Source organism: Arachis stenosperma, chromosome 1, assembly GCF_014773155.1.
Source record: "Arachis stenosperma cultivar V10309 chromosome 1, arast.V10309.gnm1.PFL2, whole genome shotgun sequence".
Taxonomy (NCBI): Eukaryota; Viridiplantae; Streptophyta; class Magnoliopsida; order Fabales; family Fabaceae; genus Arachis; species Arachis stenosperma.
Genome location: NC_080377.1, coordinates 59,399,231 through 59,417,038, shown reverse-complemented (window position 1 = coordinate 59,417,038; position 17,808 = coordinate 59,399,231). Strand labels below are relative to the sequence as shown.

At 36.5% G+C, this 17,808-nt stretch overlaps 1 protein-coding gene across 1 annotated transcript; it reads left to right on the top strand.

Annotated features, from left to right (window-relative positions):
- The first annotated feature begins 10,302 nt into the window (after window positions 1-10,302).
- On the top strand, window positions 10,303-11,745 carry LOC130980185 (protein FAR1-RELATED SEQUENCE 5-like). Its single transcript, XM_057903834.1, has one exon. The coding sequence runs from the start codon at window positions 10,303-10,305 to the stop codon at window positions 11,743-11,745; it is 1,443 nt and encodes a 480-aa protein (XP_057759817.1).
- The last annotated feature ends 6,063 nt before the right edge of the window (window positions 11,746-17,808 follow it).

The window sequence follows — 17,808 nt, the reverse complement described above, 5'->3', positions numbered from 1 at the left end:
TTTTGGAAGAAGTGTTAGGGTTATTTCGAAACCCTTTGGTATGGTCATCAAAGGGAGCCATATACATGTCTTCCTTTATCGACAACTCTTGATCAGGAAGAGAAGGAAAAAAGGGAAGAACTTGGTTGATTTCAGGAGGAGGAAGTAGAAGGCTTAAGAAACAGTGCATTTGATTATCAACAGCAAATGAAAAAAGATTTTTTTGTGCATTAGCAGCATCAACAGAGTCTTCAATAATTATATGATGGTCCTGAGTGATAATTTGGAGGTTCATTGATAGGAAAAATTGTGATTTCTGATAATAGCATTCATGTTTGTTCTCTCTCTGGTAATGGCGCCAAAAGCTTGGTGCATGATACCATGGTCCAAACATAACTTCACAACTTCGCATAACTAACCAGCAAGTGCACTAGGTCGTCCAAGTAATAAACCTTACGTGAGTAAGGGTCGATCCCACAGAGATTGTTGGTATGAAGCAAGCTATGGTCATCTTATAAATCTCAGTTAGGCGGATAATAATTGGTTATGGAGTTTTCGAATAATAATAATAAATAACTAGAAAATAAAGATAGAAATACTTATGTAAATCATTGGTGGGAATTTCAAATAGGCGTATGAAGATGCTGTGCTCCTTTTGAATCTCTGCTTTCCTACTACCTTCATCCAATCCTTTTTACTCCTTTCCATGGCAAGCTGTATGTAGGGCATCACCGTTGTCAATGGCTATATCCCATCCTCTCAATGAAAAAGGTCCAAATGCTCTGTCATGGCACGGCTAATCATCTGTCGGTTATCGATCATGTCGGAATAGAATCCATTAATTCTTTTGCGTTTGTCATCACGCCCAACAATCGCGAGTTTGAAGCTCGTCACAGTCATTCAATCCCTAAATCCTACTCGGAATACCACAGACAAGGTTTAGACTTTCCGGATTCTCATGAATGCCACCATCAATTCTAGCTTATACCACGAAAATTCTGATTGAGGAATCCAAGAGATATGCGCCCGGTCTAAGGTAGAACTGAAGTGGTTATCAGTCACGCGTTCATAGGTGAGAATGATGATGAGTGTCACGGATCATCACATTCGTCATGGTGAAGTTCAACGAATATCTTAGAACAGGAATAAACTGAATTGAATAGAAAATAGTAGTAATTGCATTAAAACTTGAGGTACAGCAGAGCTCCACACCCTTAATCTATGGTGTGTAGAAACTCCACCATTGAAAATACATAAGTGATGAAGGTTCAGGCATGGCCGAATGGCCAGCCCCCATGAACGTGATCAATAGTCTCCTAAGATGAATAATGGAATAAAACCGAGACCAAAGGTATCTAATACAATACTAAAATGTCCTATTTATACTAGACTAGCTACTAGGGTTTACAAAAGTAAGTAATTGATGCAGAAATCCACTTCCGGGGCCCACTTGGTGTGTGCTTGGGCTGAGCTTGAGCTTTACACGTGCAGAGGCTTCTTTTGGAGTTGAACACCAAGTTGTAACGTATTTTTGGCGTTCAACTCTAGTTCGTGACGTGTTTCTGGCGTTTGACTCCAGAATGCAGCGTGGAATTGGCGTTGAGCGCCAGTTTTCGTTGTCTAATCACAAATAAAGTATGGACAATTATATATTGCGGGAAAGCTCTAGATGTCTACTTTCCAACGCCGTTGAGAGCACGCCATTTGGAGTTCTGTAGCTCCATAAAATCTATTTCGAGTGTAGGGAGGTCAGAATCCAACAACATCAGCAGTCCTTTGTCAGCTTTCTTATCAGAGTTTTGCTCAGGTCCCTCAATTTCAGTCAGAAAATACCTGAAATCACAGAAAAACACACAAACTCAAAGTAAAGTCCAGAAACATGAATTTAGCATAAAAACCAATGAAAACATCCCTAAAAGTAACTATATCCTACTAAAAATTACCTAAAAACAATGCCAAAAAGCGTATAAATTATCCGCTCATCACAACACCAAACTTAAATTGTTGCTTGTCCCCAAGCAACTGAAAATCAATAGGATAAAAAGAAGATAATATACTATAAATTCCAAAATATCAATGAATATTAGTTCTAATTAGATGAGCGAGACTTGTAGCTTTTTGCTTCTGAATAGTTTTGGCATCTCACTTTATCCTTTGAAGTTAGAATGATTGGCATCTATAGGAACTTTGAATTTCAGATAGTGTTATTGATTCTCCTAGTTAAGTATGTTGATTCTTGAACACAGCTACTTTTATGAGTCTTGGCCGTGGCCCTAAGCACTTTGTTTTCCAGTATTACCACCAGATACATAAATGCCACAGACACATAACTGGGTGAACCTTTTTAGATTGTGACTTAGCTTTGCTAAAGTCCTCAGTTAGAGGTGTCCAGAGCTCTTAAGCACACTCTTTTTGCTTTGGATCACGACTTTAACCACTCAGTCTCAAGCTTTTCACTTGGACCTGCATGCCATAAGCACATGGTTAGGGACAGCTTGATTTAGCCGCTTAGGCCTGGATTTATTTCCTTGGGCCCTCCTATCCATTGATGCTCAAAGCCTTGGATCCTTTTTACCCTTGCCTTTTGGTTTTAAGAGCTATTGGCTTTTTCTGCCTGCTTTTTTTTTCTTTTTCTTTCTATATTTTTTTTCGCAAGCTTTTGCTTTTTCACTGCTTTTTCTTGCTTCATGAATCAAATTTATGATTTTTCAGATTATCAGTAACATTTCTCTTTGTTCATCATTCATTCAAGAGCCAACAATTTTAATATTCATAAACAACAAGATCAAAAATATGCACTGTTCAAGCATTCATTCAGAAAACAAAAAGTATTGTCACCACATCAATATAATTAAACTAAATTCAAGGATAAATTCGAAACTTATGTACTTCTTGTTCTTTTAAATTAGAAACATTTTTCATTTAAGAAATGTGAAGGATTCATGGAATTATTTATAGCCTTAAGACATAGTTACTACATACTAATGATCATGAAGTAGAGACACAAAACATAAACAAACATATAGCATAAAAACTGAAAAATAGAGAAATAATAACAAGGAATGAGTCCACCTTAGTGATGGTGGCGCTTTTTTCTTGAAGAACCAATGATGTCCTTGAGTTCTTCTATATCTCTTCCTTGCCTTTGTTGGTCCTCCCTCATTGCTCTTTGATCTTCTCTAATTTCATGGAGAATGATGGAGTGCTCTTGATGTTCCACCCTCAATTGATCCACATTGTAACTCAAGTCTTCTAGAAAAGTGTTGAGTTGTTCCCAATAATTATTGGGAGGAAAGTGCATCCCTTGAGGCATCTCCGGGATTTCTTGGTGATGAGCTTCCTCATGCGTCTCTTGGGATCCATGAGTGGGCTCTCTTGTTTGCTCCATCCTCTTCTTAGTGATGGGCTTATCCTCCTCAATGGGGATGTCTCCTTCTATGATAACTCCAGCTGAGTAACATAGATGGCAAATAAGATGAGAAAAAGCTAGCCTTGCCATGGTGGAGGACTTTTTGGCTATTTTATAGAATTCAAGGGAGATGACTTCATGAACTTCTACTTTCTCTCTATTCATGATGCTATGAATCATGATGGCCCGATCCACAGTAACTTCGGATCAGTTGCTAGTGGGGATGATGGAGCGTTGGATGAACTCCAACCATCCTCTAGCCACAGGCTTGAGGTCCAGTCTTCTTAATTGAACCGGCTTGCCTTTGGAGTCTCTTTTCCATTGAGCTCCTTCCACACATATGTTCATAAGAACTTGGTCCAACCTTTGATCAAAGTTGACCCTTCTAGTGTAGGGGCGTGCATCTCCTTGCATCATGGGCAAGTTGAACGCCAACCTCACATTTTTCGGACTAAAATCTAAGTATTTCCCCCGAACTATTGTAAGCTAATTCTTTGGATTCGGGTTCACACTTTGATCATGGTTCCTAGTGATCCATGCATTGACATAGAACTCTTGAACCATTAAGATTCCGACTTGTTGAATGAGGTTGGTCAGAACTTCCCAACCTCTTCTTTGGATCTCATGTCGGATCTCCGGATACTCATTTTTCTTGAGCTTGAAAGGGACCTCGGGGATCACCATCTTCTTGGCCACAACTTCATAGAAGTGGTCTTGATGGGCTTTGGAGATGAATCTCTCCATCTCCCATGACTCAGAGGTGGAAGCTTTTGTCTTCCCTTTCCCTTTTCTCGAGATTTCTCTGGCCTTAGGTACCATCAATGGTTATGGAAAAATAAAAAAAAATGTGCTTTTACCACACCAAACTTAGAATATTGCTCGCCCTCGAGCAAGAGAAGAAAGAAGAAGAAGAAGAAGAAGAAAATATGGAGGAAAGGGAGAAGTGTGTGGTTTCGGCCAAGGGGAAGAAGAGAGGGTTGTGGTTTGTGAAAATGAAGAAGGATAGAGGGGTTTATATAGTGAGGGGAGACGGAGTAGGTTCGGCTATTTAGGGAGTAGGCAAAATTGTGATTTCTGATAATGGCATTCATGTTCGTTCTCTTCCTGGTAATGGCGCCAAAAACTTGGTGCATGATACCATGGTCCAAACATAACTTCACAACTTCGCACAACTAACCAGCAAGTGCACTGGGTCGTCCAAGTAATAAACCTTACATGAGTAAGGGTCGATCCCACAGAGATTGTTGGTATGAAGCAAGCTATGGTCATCTTGTAAATCTCAGTTAGGCGGATAATAATTGGTTATGGAGTTTTTGAATAATAATAATAAATAACTAGAAAATAAAGATAGAAATACTTATGTAAATCATTGGTGGGAATTTCAGATAGGCGTATGAAGATGCTGTGCTCCTTTTGAATCTCTGCTTTCCTACTCCCTTCATCCAATCCTTTTTACTCCTTTTCATGGCAAGCTGTATGTAGGGCATCACCGTTGTCAATGGCTACATCCCATCCTCTCAATGAAAAAGGTCCAAATGCTTTGTCACGGCACGGCTAATCATCTGTCGGTTCTCGATCATGTCAGAATAGAATCCATTGATTCTTTTGCGTTTGTCATCACGCCGAACAATCGCGAGTTTGAAACTCGTCACAGTCACTCAATCCCTGAATCCTACTTGGAATACTATAGACAATGTTTAGACTTTCCGGATTCTCATGAATGCCACCATCAATTCTAGCTTATACCATGAAGATTCTGATTGAGAAATCCAAGAGATATACGCCAGGTCTAAGGTAGAACTGAAGTGGTTGTCAGTCATGCGTTCATAGGTGAGAATGATGATGAGTGTCACAGATCATCACATTCGTCATGGTGAAGTGCAACGAATATCTTAGAACAGGAATAAACTGAATTGAATAGAAAATAGTAGTAATTGCATTAAAACTTGAGGTACAGCAGAGCTCCACACCCTTAATCTATGGTGTGTAGAAACTCCACCGTTGAAAATACATAAGTGATGAAGGTCCAGGCATGGCTGAATGGCCAGCCCCCAGGAATGTGATCAATAGTCTCCTAAGATGAATAATGGAATAAAACCGAGACCAAAGATGTCTAATACAATAGTAACATGTCCTATTTATACTAGACTAGCTACTAGGGTTTATAGAAATAAGTAATTGATGCAGAAATCCACTTCCGGGGCCCACTTGGTGTGTGCTTGGGCTGAGCTTGAGCTTTACACGTGCAGAGACTTCTTTTGGAGTTGAACGCCAAGTTGTAACGTATTTTTGGCGTTCAACACTGGTTCATGACGTGTTTCTGGCGTTTGACTCCAGAATGCAGCATGAAATTGGCATTGAGCACCAGTTTACATCATCTAATCACGAATAAAGTATAAACTATTATATATTGCTGGAAAGCTCTGGATGTCTACTTTCCAACGCTATTGAGAGCGCGCCATTTAGAGTTTTGTAGGTTCAGAAAATCCATTTCGAGTGCAGGGAGGTCAGAATCCAACAGCATCAGCAGTCCTTTGTCAGCTTTCTTATCAGAGTTTTGCTAAGGTCCCTCAATTTCAGTCCGAAAATATCTGAAATCACAGAAAAACACACAAACTCATAGTAAAGTCCAAAAACGTGAATTTAGCATAAAAACCAATGAAAAATCCCGAAAAGTAACTATATCCTACTAAAAATTACCTAAAAATAATGCCAAAAAGCGTATAAATTATCCGCTCATCATTCATGCATGGGTTTTCTTCTAACGTTTCTTTCCTTTCGTGGAAGGAGCAGAATTGTTGTTAGTGGTCATGGCAGTTTAGAAAAATTTAAAGTAACAAAATGAGCAATGTAAAGGAAAAGTCTTTTCTTTTAAAATATAACTATATCCGTATAATAATTTAAAATGCATGATGAATGAATGAAGGTACCTTAAAAAAGATGATTTGATAAGGTTGTATCTAATGAACAGTGTGAAGAATTTGAGAGAGAAGAAGATTATTTGTTTGTAAAGGTAGAATGGAAAAGGTAAAATGGTATTGTGTCAGGAAAGAAGAAATATGCAATGAAGAGATTTCTGGAGAAGTTCAAAGGGTTAGTGAAGTAAGGTATTTATAAGAGAAATTGAAAGGGTTTAGTTAGAGAGAAGTTAAATGTCCAGATTTAATGGAAAGTGTATATGATGGGACACGCTTTTAATAGATGTAATGAGTGGAGCAGTTTCTCAAATTTGGTGTTAGTTATTGGTTCTAAACGTTTTGAGTTTAAATTTGTTTTTCTTCGTTTTATTTAAATAATAGGGGAGAAAGGAACTTGTTGAATCAATAAACCTTTTTTATTTTTAAGTTAGAAGTCGTCGATTCAAGGGTGCAAATTGTTAGTTCAAAATAATTTAAATTGGTAAAGAATATATCAAAAATATTTGTTTGGACTCTGTCGAACAGGTCTTCGAGCTCATCGAAGAAAGGTCATCGATGAGTAAGGTGGATTGATCGAAAATGCATGTCAATGACATGCAGGATTCTGTGATCGAAGCAATAGAGAGACTAGTAATTAAGGCAGTTAAAGATGGCTATTACATCATTTATGTCGCGGGAACAGTAACATTTGGTTTTCTCACATATGGAGCACGTAATGAACTTTGATTGGTTGAAAGGGGCTATAAATAGACAATTTTTGGAAGGAATAGAGGTTAGAATTCTTATCCAGAAAGCACTCTTACAATTTCACATTCCCAGAGACTCTCTGATTCTGCTCAGAGTTTACTTTTCCGTAGGTTCCTTCCATATATAATCTTTACATCTCACTTTAGTTTTTCTTACAAATTTACTTTCTCTTTACAAAGACTTTCTTTCTTTAATTTCCTTTATGTTTATGCATTGTATTTGAATTTAAAGTCCTTTAATTTCTTTGATTTTTTATTGACTTTATTTCTTTCTAGTCTTTTTAAATTTTTCCATCCTTTTCATTTTAAGTTTTCTTTTTATCAGTTCAAGATAGAATTTTTAGTGTACAATTCAAAATTAGTACTCACAAAGAGTAGATATTACTCCCAGATTATTAGATATCAAACTGATCCAAATTTACTAAAAATATGCATAACAAACTTAGTCAACCCACAATATCAAAGTTAAACTAAAATTCAAGCAAAACAATAATGATTTTGAAAAGGAAGTTATAGGATAAAATAAGTCCAGAGAATAATCTCTTTATTTATGGATATAGGACAGTCAGATCCACATCTTTCATGGTTAAACACCATCTTATTATCTTCTACTATTCTAGATTTAAGTCCTTAAATACGTAGTTGTAATTGTCGTCTTTCTAAAGGAAAAGTCAATTAAATCATACCGGCTGGCCATTGAATTAAAATTTCCTTTCCAAAAGTCCAAATTCTACATCAATGAGAAGATGAGTAATTTAATTAAAATAGATTAAGAGTAAAGTATCATTTTTGTCTCCAACGTTTAGGATAAGTCCTAAAGTTGTCTCTAACATTTCAATCATTCTATTTAAGTTCCTAACGTTTCAAAATTGACTCAATGTTGTCCTTCTGTTAGGGATCCGTTAACAGAAATGACAGCGGGACAAAATTGAGACGATTTTGAAATGTTAGGGACTTAAATAGGACGAAAACGTTGGGGACAAAAACAATGCATAGAAATAAATTAATTTTATCCTTCAATAATATCAATTTTTTGCTATACATGGTATTCAATTATTTTTTAATCACATCTAAGTAAATTACAGTTAATCACATTACTTTTATTCTAAATAAATTAATTTTTTTATAATTGTACTCTTAAATTAATGTTATTTTTTATAAATAAATAAATTTTACACTTTCTTCTAAATAATGTAATTTTACTATCATTACTTAATCACATTACTTATAATTTTTTTTATAATTTTACACTTTCAAATAAATTAATTTTTTAATAATTTTACACTTAAAGTAATATAATTTTTTATAAATAAATAACTTTTACACTTTCATTCTAAATAATGTAATTTTACTTTCATTACTTAATCACATCACTTATATTTTTTTATAATTTTACACTTTCATTCTAAATAAATTATTTTTTTATAATATTACTCTTAAAATAATGTAATTTTTTTATAAATAGATAAATTTTACACTTTCATTCTAAATAATGTAATTTTACTTTCATTATTACTTAATCACATTACTTATAATTTTTTTTTATAATTTTACACTTTCATTATAATCACATTACATTATTTATTTAGAATAAAAGTATAAAATTATAAAAAAATTAAATTTATTTAGAATAAAAGTAATGTGATTAAGGGTAACTTACTTAGATGTGATTAAAAAATAATTGAATACTATGTACAGTAAAAAATTGATATTATTAAAAGATAAAATTAAAATTTATTTTTATGTATCGTTTTTGTTCCTAACGTTTTTGTCCTATTTAAGTACCTAACGTTTCAAAATCCTCTCAATTTTGTCCCGCCGTCAATTCTGTTAACGAATCCCTAACGACAGGACAACATTGAGTCAATTTTGAAATGTTAGGGACTTAAATAAGACGATTAAAACGTTAAGGACAACTTTGAGACTTACCCCAAATGTTGGGGACAAAAACGATACTTTACTCATAGATTAATATCTAACTATATATTTAAAATAAATAGTTAAATGGTACATGAAATTGAAGTAGTAGTTGTTTAACTTCTTTCTTTCGCCCTTAGCTTCGTCTTAGTCGTATTAGCGATGGCTATACTTTTTAGGTGATTTCTTCCAAATCCATGCCAATTTTGTGGGTAAATTACCCTTGCATATGTGTCAACATATCAGTCATTGATCAAAAAAATTTTCAACCTTTCATTAATGCATTCATTGGTTATAGCAAAAGCATTTAATGAACATATACTATAACAAATACTACATTAATTATTGTATACATATACTGTATAGTGTATTGGGAAACATTTGCAATTATAATTTATAATCTCTAACTTATTTTTCATTTTAAAAAATACCCTCCATCTCTTCCTGAAATTCAACATGCATGTCTCAGAACTTGGAAAACGCATAGAACCCACTAACCCACCCTGAAATTTGTTATCCTAGAACCCACTACCCAACCCTGTTTGGTTTTTTACCATTGTTCTATACCCAGCGTCCATTTAGCAAGAATGATCTCCTTCGAGTAACAGGTTCCGGAACTGGTGCTCTGGTTCCGTTGGATAGGCGTCGACGTCAACTGAGGAGAGGGCGAACGCTAAACTGATGTGGCTCCAGTAGAGAAATTTGTAGCTGAACTTCTGCGTGATTCGAAACTGTGGCTGGTGGAAGCTGGTTTACCAACATTTATTTTTCGGCTGCCTTCGAATTAGGTGCGTCGGATTAGGTAAGGTCACCTCCCTCTGAGAGTGCATTTTTAATCCGTTCAAGCTCACCTTTGGTTGTCATCAAGGTATATCCGATTAAGTTTTTTTGTTAATCCAGATTAGTTTAATTTGGATGATAGCCTATGCCTTTTAAACAGTTCTCTGTTTAGGGTGTTGGGTTGCTATTCTGGAATTTGGAAATTAAGTAACATTATCCAGTTCTATGCTGTGGATAGGTTTGGGGAATTGAAATTAAAACCTTATACTGTGGTCAAAAATAATTGGGTTAGTTTAATTGGTTTTGGTTCATTTAATTTTACATGCAGCTTAGTTTAGCTTCCCGTAGTTACTGCCACTGGCTCTGTTTATTGACATTTTTAGGTAAAATTATGGCAGGGGTTAAATTATGTCCATAAACGAGGATGATGTGAAGAATGATTCTGATAATGATTTGGAATGTAAAAGATGATGCTGAAGACGACAATGTGGATTCGCTGGATTCTACTAGCTAGAGTAAAGAAGTTTGTGGTGTAAAAAGAATAGTGGATTTAATGGTGGAGGAAATTTGGAACCTGGAGTTTAGGACAGAGGATGAGGCTTGCCAATTTTATAACGCTTATTCTTGTTGGCATGGATTTGTAATGAGGAAGGACGACGTGGTTAGGGATAATCAAGGTAGAATCATTAGCAGGCAACTTGTTTGCAATAAAGAGGGCTGGAGGAATATGAGGTATCTTGATCTGGATGATAGATCAAGGGAGGCAAGGTCACTAATGCGAACCAAGTGTCCAACTCAGCTTAGGGTAAAGCTTGACTACGGCTGCAGTAGATGGAAGGTATCATGTTTTGTGAAATCTCACAACCACGATCTGACGCTACCCCAATTTGTGCATCTGGTTCCGGCCAATCGTCGTCTCACTGTCACTGATAAAGTCCAAGTGGAAAATCTTCATAATTTTGGTGTCAAGACCTGCCATATTATGGGGTATATTGCATTCCAGAAGGGTGGATATCATCATGCTGGCTTCACACACAAAGATTTGTACAACCACATTGATCGTTATCGTTGGTCAAAAGTTAAAAATGGGGATGCCAATGAGGCAATAAACTATTTGATTGGCAAGTCAAACAACGATCCGCTATTCTTTAGAAAGTATACGTTCGCTAGTGACGAAAGGCTCAAGCATATTTTTTGGGCAGATGGGCTGTCAATTATCGACTATCACTGCTTTGGAGATATTGTTGCCTTTGATTCAACCTACAAGAAGAATAAATACAAGAAGCCTTTGGTCATTTTCTCCAGATGCAATCATCACGGGCAGACTGTTATCTTCGGCTCTGGCCTACTATCCGACGAAACCACAGAGACGTATAAGTGGTTGTTAGAAACCTTTGTTGAAGCGATGGGTGGGAAAAGTCCTAAAGCAATAATAACTGACGGAGACCTTCCCATGCGAGATGCAATCAAGAATGTTCTTCCTGATGCGACCCATCGGTTGTGCGGATGGCATCTGCAGAGAAATGCATGTGAAAATATAAAGAATCCTAATTTCCTGCACAATTTTAAGGGTCTTATATACAACAACAACGACCACAGAGACTTTAATCGGAGATGGGCAGCCATTTTGGATAAGCACAACCTTGTTGGGAGTACTTGGATGGAAAAGACGTACGAAACTGGTGTGATGTGGTCCCATTGTTTCCTCCGGGATAAGTTTTTCGGTTACATAAGGATGACATCACAGTGCGAAGGTATAAATTCTCTCATCAGATTTTATGTTAATCGCAAAAACACCCTCATTGACTTCATGGATAACCTGGATAGGGCCTTAAAGGAGTATAGAAACAATGAATTAATAGCTGAATTTAAGTCTCAGTGCTCTGAGCCAGTGATGATTACCTCGTTAAAGGTATATGAAAGATCTGCATCATGTTATTTCACGCGAAACATTTTTAAGAAAATTTGTAATGAGATTCAGAGGTTAGGGCTTTGAATATCAAGGTACTAAACACAACCTTGGACAAGGTAGAGTTCAGTGTGACTGCTCTCGAAGACCCGGCCAAAGATTGACGGGTAGAAGTCGATAGAGGTAAGAATCTGCTCTCGTGCTTGTGCAAGCTGTTTGAATCATGTGGTATTCCCTATAGTCATGTCTTCTGTGCCATGAAGTTCGAAAACATACTTGAGTTTCCAGATTCGTTGATCTACAAAAGGTGGACAAAGAATGCAAAGAACAAATTTATTAGCACAGAAATGCCTGTGAACGATGACGTCGAAAGGGTCTTAAACTTTCGAGTTGGTGCATTGGCATCGAATTGCAACAAGCTGTGTGATATTGCTTGCAAGGATCTTACAGACTTTGATGAAGTACATTCTGAACTTGTCAATTTAGTTATCCACTTGCAATCACGCAAACAAGGCAAGTCAACTCCTAATGTCAATGTGGAAGGCATCAACGATCCCTTTGTTGTCAAAAGTAAAGGAGCCCCTTCCAAGAGGTCTTCTTAGAGGAAGAAGAGAGCATGCTCTAATTGCCACAAGTACGGTCATTACTACAAGCGCTGTCCAGATCTGATGCAACATAGTGTGGAAGGTAACCCTCGCGATCGATCAGACGACAATGCATCAGCCAAGGACTCAGGTTTTAGTCCAGAAAGGTTTGCTAATTCTTCGAGGTCATTCTCAGTTAAGTTCGAACACCACTCAGGACCTAAGACCAAGGTACGATTTGTTTATTCTAACTACACTCCTGCTGTGAAAATCTTTTTCGGTAGATGTCCCTTTAAAAACCATTAAACTATGTGAATCTTCCACTGTTTGCGCAGCCTTTTAAAAAGGGTGGAACAAGGAAGTTTACGGTGACGGATATGAGGAACCCGAAGGGTAAAGACAACACTTTTGATGAGGTAATTTTTTTGAATGTAAACCTCTAATTTCCGTGTCATGAACTGGGTAAATTAATGAAGATCTCGTTTTTCTTGTTTAAAAAAATTGTATAAAACAACGGAGCCTCCATGAAAGTAGTGAATCCATTGACATCGCGTCCATGAATGGATTTTTCAACAAAAATCTCTACTCGTTAACACAGGTGCGATGCATAAAACCACTCTTAACCACTTTGCAATGAATGACCATTATGCTTTTATGCATGATTATGGTTTCTGATTGGGGATTATGATGTCTTTACCAGGTGAAGGAGTCACAGCAGGACAACGGACATTCATTCACAAACTATGAATGCGTTAATGATGTCATGGATGAGAAATGTGACACACCACATGTGCATATCGATATCCGAGATCCGTTACCATCGTCAATGCCTTGTGGCAACAAACAAGGATCGTACATAGCATTATTCGCGTCGATGCATAGGACACTTTGACCAATTGGAAGAATTAGTCTTCTGAATTTAGTGCAATGCAAATATTTGGTTCCATAAGCATGATTTATCCTAATTTACTGACCGCAATGTATTTGCCATTGCTTGGTATTAAGGAGTTTCAATTTGTTGTTATTTACGTTAACTGTGAATATGTCCATTAGGATGATAATTATGTTGAATAATATGTATGTGTTTTGCTTACATTGCTGTATTCTAGTTGCAGTTAATTGTGGTTGAATTTTGGGTAAGGAGTTGCTACCATTGTGATTATGCAATACAGTTTATCAATTATAGTTGTGTTAATTTATTTTTTTTCCCTACTTAGTCCATTAGGATGATAACTATGTTCAATAATATGTATGTGTTTTGCTTACATTGCTGTATTTTAGTTACAGTTAATTGTGGTTGCATTTCGGGTAAGGATTTCCTACCATTGTGATTATGCAATATAGTTGATAAATTAGAGTTGCGTTAAAGGATTTCTTTCCCTACTTAGTGCATTTGATTTACCAACCAAATTATTAGATTAAATGGGTCGCATTGATGGTTGTACATCTCTTTTGTTACTTTCAGGTTGTGAATTTTTTTTGTTATTATGGATTTCCTATATTTATCGAAAATTTTTTTTAGGAGAAATGACGCCCTGTGTATGAAAGCAGTTTCAAATATAGCGAGTGTTTCTTGTACCGTTTTAGGAGATTCATTATGTGTCATGAATCTATTATATATAAAGCAAAAAATGTAAATATAAACACATTTATATTTGAGCATATCATAGTTTCGATTATTAGGAACAATAACATTTTGAAGATCTTAATCTTAGATACTGATAGAATTTAACATTAGAAACAATAAAAGTTTGAAACCCTGCGGACATTTCCTTTAACATTAGTGTATCTTTCTCTGTTTACAGCTTTTTGACTACAGCATGACTTTGATAGGCAGGATTTTGCTTCCTGGGACTTCTGCCTGAACGTTTCCAAAATGTTTTCATCTGGCATCCGTAACATTGTAGACTATTATTACCTGATATTAAAAATTAATAAACAATGACTATAACAAAATTAATTGTGAAGACAGTTCAAGAAAGCAAAGACTGCAATGTTATAATTACTTGATTCATGCAGCCATTTGAACATTGGTGGACGAAATTGTGATTCATTCTCTTTGTATTTGCATGAGATTTATTTAATGGCTCTATCAAAAATATCCCAAAGAGATCATGGTGTGATGAATTGGGATCTTAATAATCCCTGGTAATGGCACGTGTGATCACAACTCCGTTCAACTTAACCAGCAAGTGTACTGGGTCATCCAAGTAATACCTTACGTGAGTAAGGGTCAATCCCACAGAGATTGTTGGTATGAAGCAAGCTATGGTCACCTTGAAAATCTCAGTTAGGCAGATTAAATGGTTTATGATAAGTTCGAAAATAAATAATAAACAGAAAATAAAATAGGATAGAAATACTTATGTAAATCAATAGTGGGAATTTCAGATAGGCGTATGGAGATGCTGTGCTCTTCTTGTATTTCTACTTTCTTATTACATTCATCCAATCCTTCTTACTCCTTTCCATGGCAAGCTGTATGTAGGGCATCACCGTCTTCAATGGCTACTTTTCATCCTCTCGGGAAAATGGTCCTATGCGCTGTCACTGCATGGCTAATCGTCTGGAGGCATCACCCTTGTTGATGGCTACATCCCATCCTCTCAGTGAAAATGGTCCAAATGCTCTGTCACAGCACGGCTAATCATCTGTCGGTTCTCAATCAGGTTGGAATAGAATCCCTTGATTCTTTTGCGTCTGTCACTAACGCCCAGCCTTCAGGAGTTTGAAGCTCGTCACAGTCATTCAATACCGGAATCCTACTCGGAATACCACAGACAAGGTTAGACTTTCTGGATCCCCATGAATGCCGCCATCTATCTAGCTTATACCACGAAGATTCTGTTGGAGAATCTAAGAGATATGCGCCCGGCCTAAAGTAGAACGGAAGTGGTTGTCAGTCACGTGCGTTCATAGGTGAGAATGATGATGAGTGTCACGGATCATCACATTCATCAAGTTGAAATGCAACGTATATCTTGGAATAAGAATAAAAGAGAATTGAATATAAAGTAATGGTAATTGTATTGAAACTTGAGGTACAGCAGAGCTCCATACCCTTAATCTATGGTGTGCAAAAACTCTACCGTTGAAAATACATAAGTGAAAGGTTCAGGCATGGCCGAATGGCCAGCCCCCATGGTCTAAGGACTATGCACCCCCAGATGTTCCTTAGATCTAAAGTGATCAAAAGATCTCTAATATAATAGTTAAAAGTCCTATATATACTAGACTAGCTACTAGGGTTTACATGAGTAAGTAATTGATGCATAAATCCACTTCCGGGGCCCACTTGGTGTATGCTTGGGCTGAGCTTGATCTATCCATGAGCTGAGGCTTTTCTTGGAGTTGAACGCCGAGTTATAGCGTGTTTCTGGCGTTCAACTCCGGGTTATGACGTGTTTCTGGCATTTAACTCCAGACAGCAGCATGTACTTGGCGTTGAGCGCCACTTTACGTCGTCAATTTCCGAATAAAGTATGAACTAGTATATATTGCTGGAAAGCTCTGGATGTCTACTTTCCAACGCCATTGAGAGCGCGCCATTTGGAGTTCTGTAGCTCCAGAAAATCCATTTCAAGTGCAATGAGGTCAGATTCCAACAGCATCAGCAGTCCTTTTGTCAGCCTTTTTCAGAGTTTTGCTCAAGTCCCTCAATTTCAGCCAGAAATTACCTGAAATTACAGAAAAACACACAAACTCATAGTAAAGTCCAGAAATGTGAATTTAACATAAAAACTAATGAAAACATCCCTAAAAGTAGCTTGAACTTACTAAAAACTACCTAAAAACAATGTCAAAAAGCGTATAAATTATCCGCTCATCAAACATGCAACTCACCGATGTAAACCCCCAAAACCCACCATCGCCTCTTGCAAAAAAAAAAATTAAAGTTGTGATCAATTTATATTAAGCATAGGAATCTCATTAAGCAGTTATAGAAGCATCAGATATAGTGCATTTACAAGGACTGTACAACAACAACCTAGTGTTATAATTTATATTAAGCATATGAAAGTCATTAAGGAATTATAGAAGCAACATATATAGTTAATTCACGTGGACACTACAACAACAAACTTGTGTTATTAATTGTTTCGGGTCGGTTTTTCCTACTTCATTCTTTCTTATTGTATTATCTTAAATAGAAACTGGAAAGGGCTATCAAAACCGATGGGATTGGAAGTTCCACCAAGGATGGAATGAATGTATGGGATGGAAGGAATGTAAAATGTAGCAAGAAAGAAGATGATAGTATGTGGTTGAATGCACTCTGAAACAGATTTGTTGAGTTATTCGAATAAAAGCAAGTGTACTTTGTGATTCTTAAATACAAAGGAGAAGCTAGATTTAAGTTCGTGGTGATCCATTTGAGTGCCTCGGAGATTGAATACTCAAGTTTGAGAAGTTTCCATAATGCTCACCCCCATATGCGGAAAATTATTTCCCACATGGTCATGATCGTCACCATGGAAATTGGTCAAACTTGAATATTCAATCTCCAATTCACTCGAATGCCTCACTAAGATCCTAAACCTAGATTCTCCTTCATATTCAAAAACCACGAAATACCCAAGCTTTAATTCCAATAACTACACAATTCTGGACCAGCATTCACACAATCAAAGACTACCATCTCCCTCCTTCCCAATGTTACATTTATCCCATAGAAGACGATTGAAAATTCATTTGTCTAACAATTTTTTATCGATTTTGAAAACCCAACAATTATTCATTTGGATATGAACTATACACATAAAATTTAACTATTCCGATACTAACCGATTTGTGACAAGGCGTCACCGCATCAATGTGACATACAGAACGCGTACCTCTATATCCGGCTCCTCCTCATGCATGTAGTTGAGAATGTGTTAGAATAATTTCCAATATGACATTCTCTTTTAATTAATATTAAGCTACTAGTAGTATAACAAAATCAGTTGCTAGTTTGTAATTTGTAACGAAGGTCATAGACAACCGTTAAATCCTATATCGTTGGAACTACCAACCGAAAATAAAATAAAAGGAAATGGAGCATGAAAGAAGATATCAGTGTTTGGTTGAATGAAGGTTGGCACAGAATTGATGAGTTGCTAGGACTAAAGCATGAATATTTTGTGGTTTTTAAGGGTAACAGTTTATCCAAATTCAAATTCATGGTGATTCGTTCGAGTACCTCAGAGATCGATTATTCAAGTTTGAGAAATTTTCATAACGATCGCAGCCGTCCGAATCGGAAAATCATTTCCCACACAGCAGTGATCGTCATGGAAAGTTCTCAAACTCGAATAATCGACCTCTAAGTCACCCTAATGGATCACAACGAATTTAAACTTGGATTTACCGTAACACATACATACCACAAAATACACAAACTTTAATCCTGTAACTCGAGAACTCTATACCAAACTTTCATTCAACCAAATGCTAACCTCTTCTTTCTTACTCTCTTTTGCGTTAATTTCATTTCCACTTGGTAATTCCAACGAATTCAAATTTCAGAGTATTAAACAAAACCCCTTTTATTCGGTTTTCTCCAGACAAAATTTGAACAGCTTAT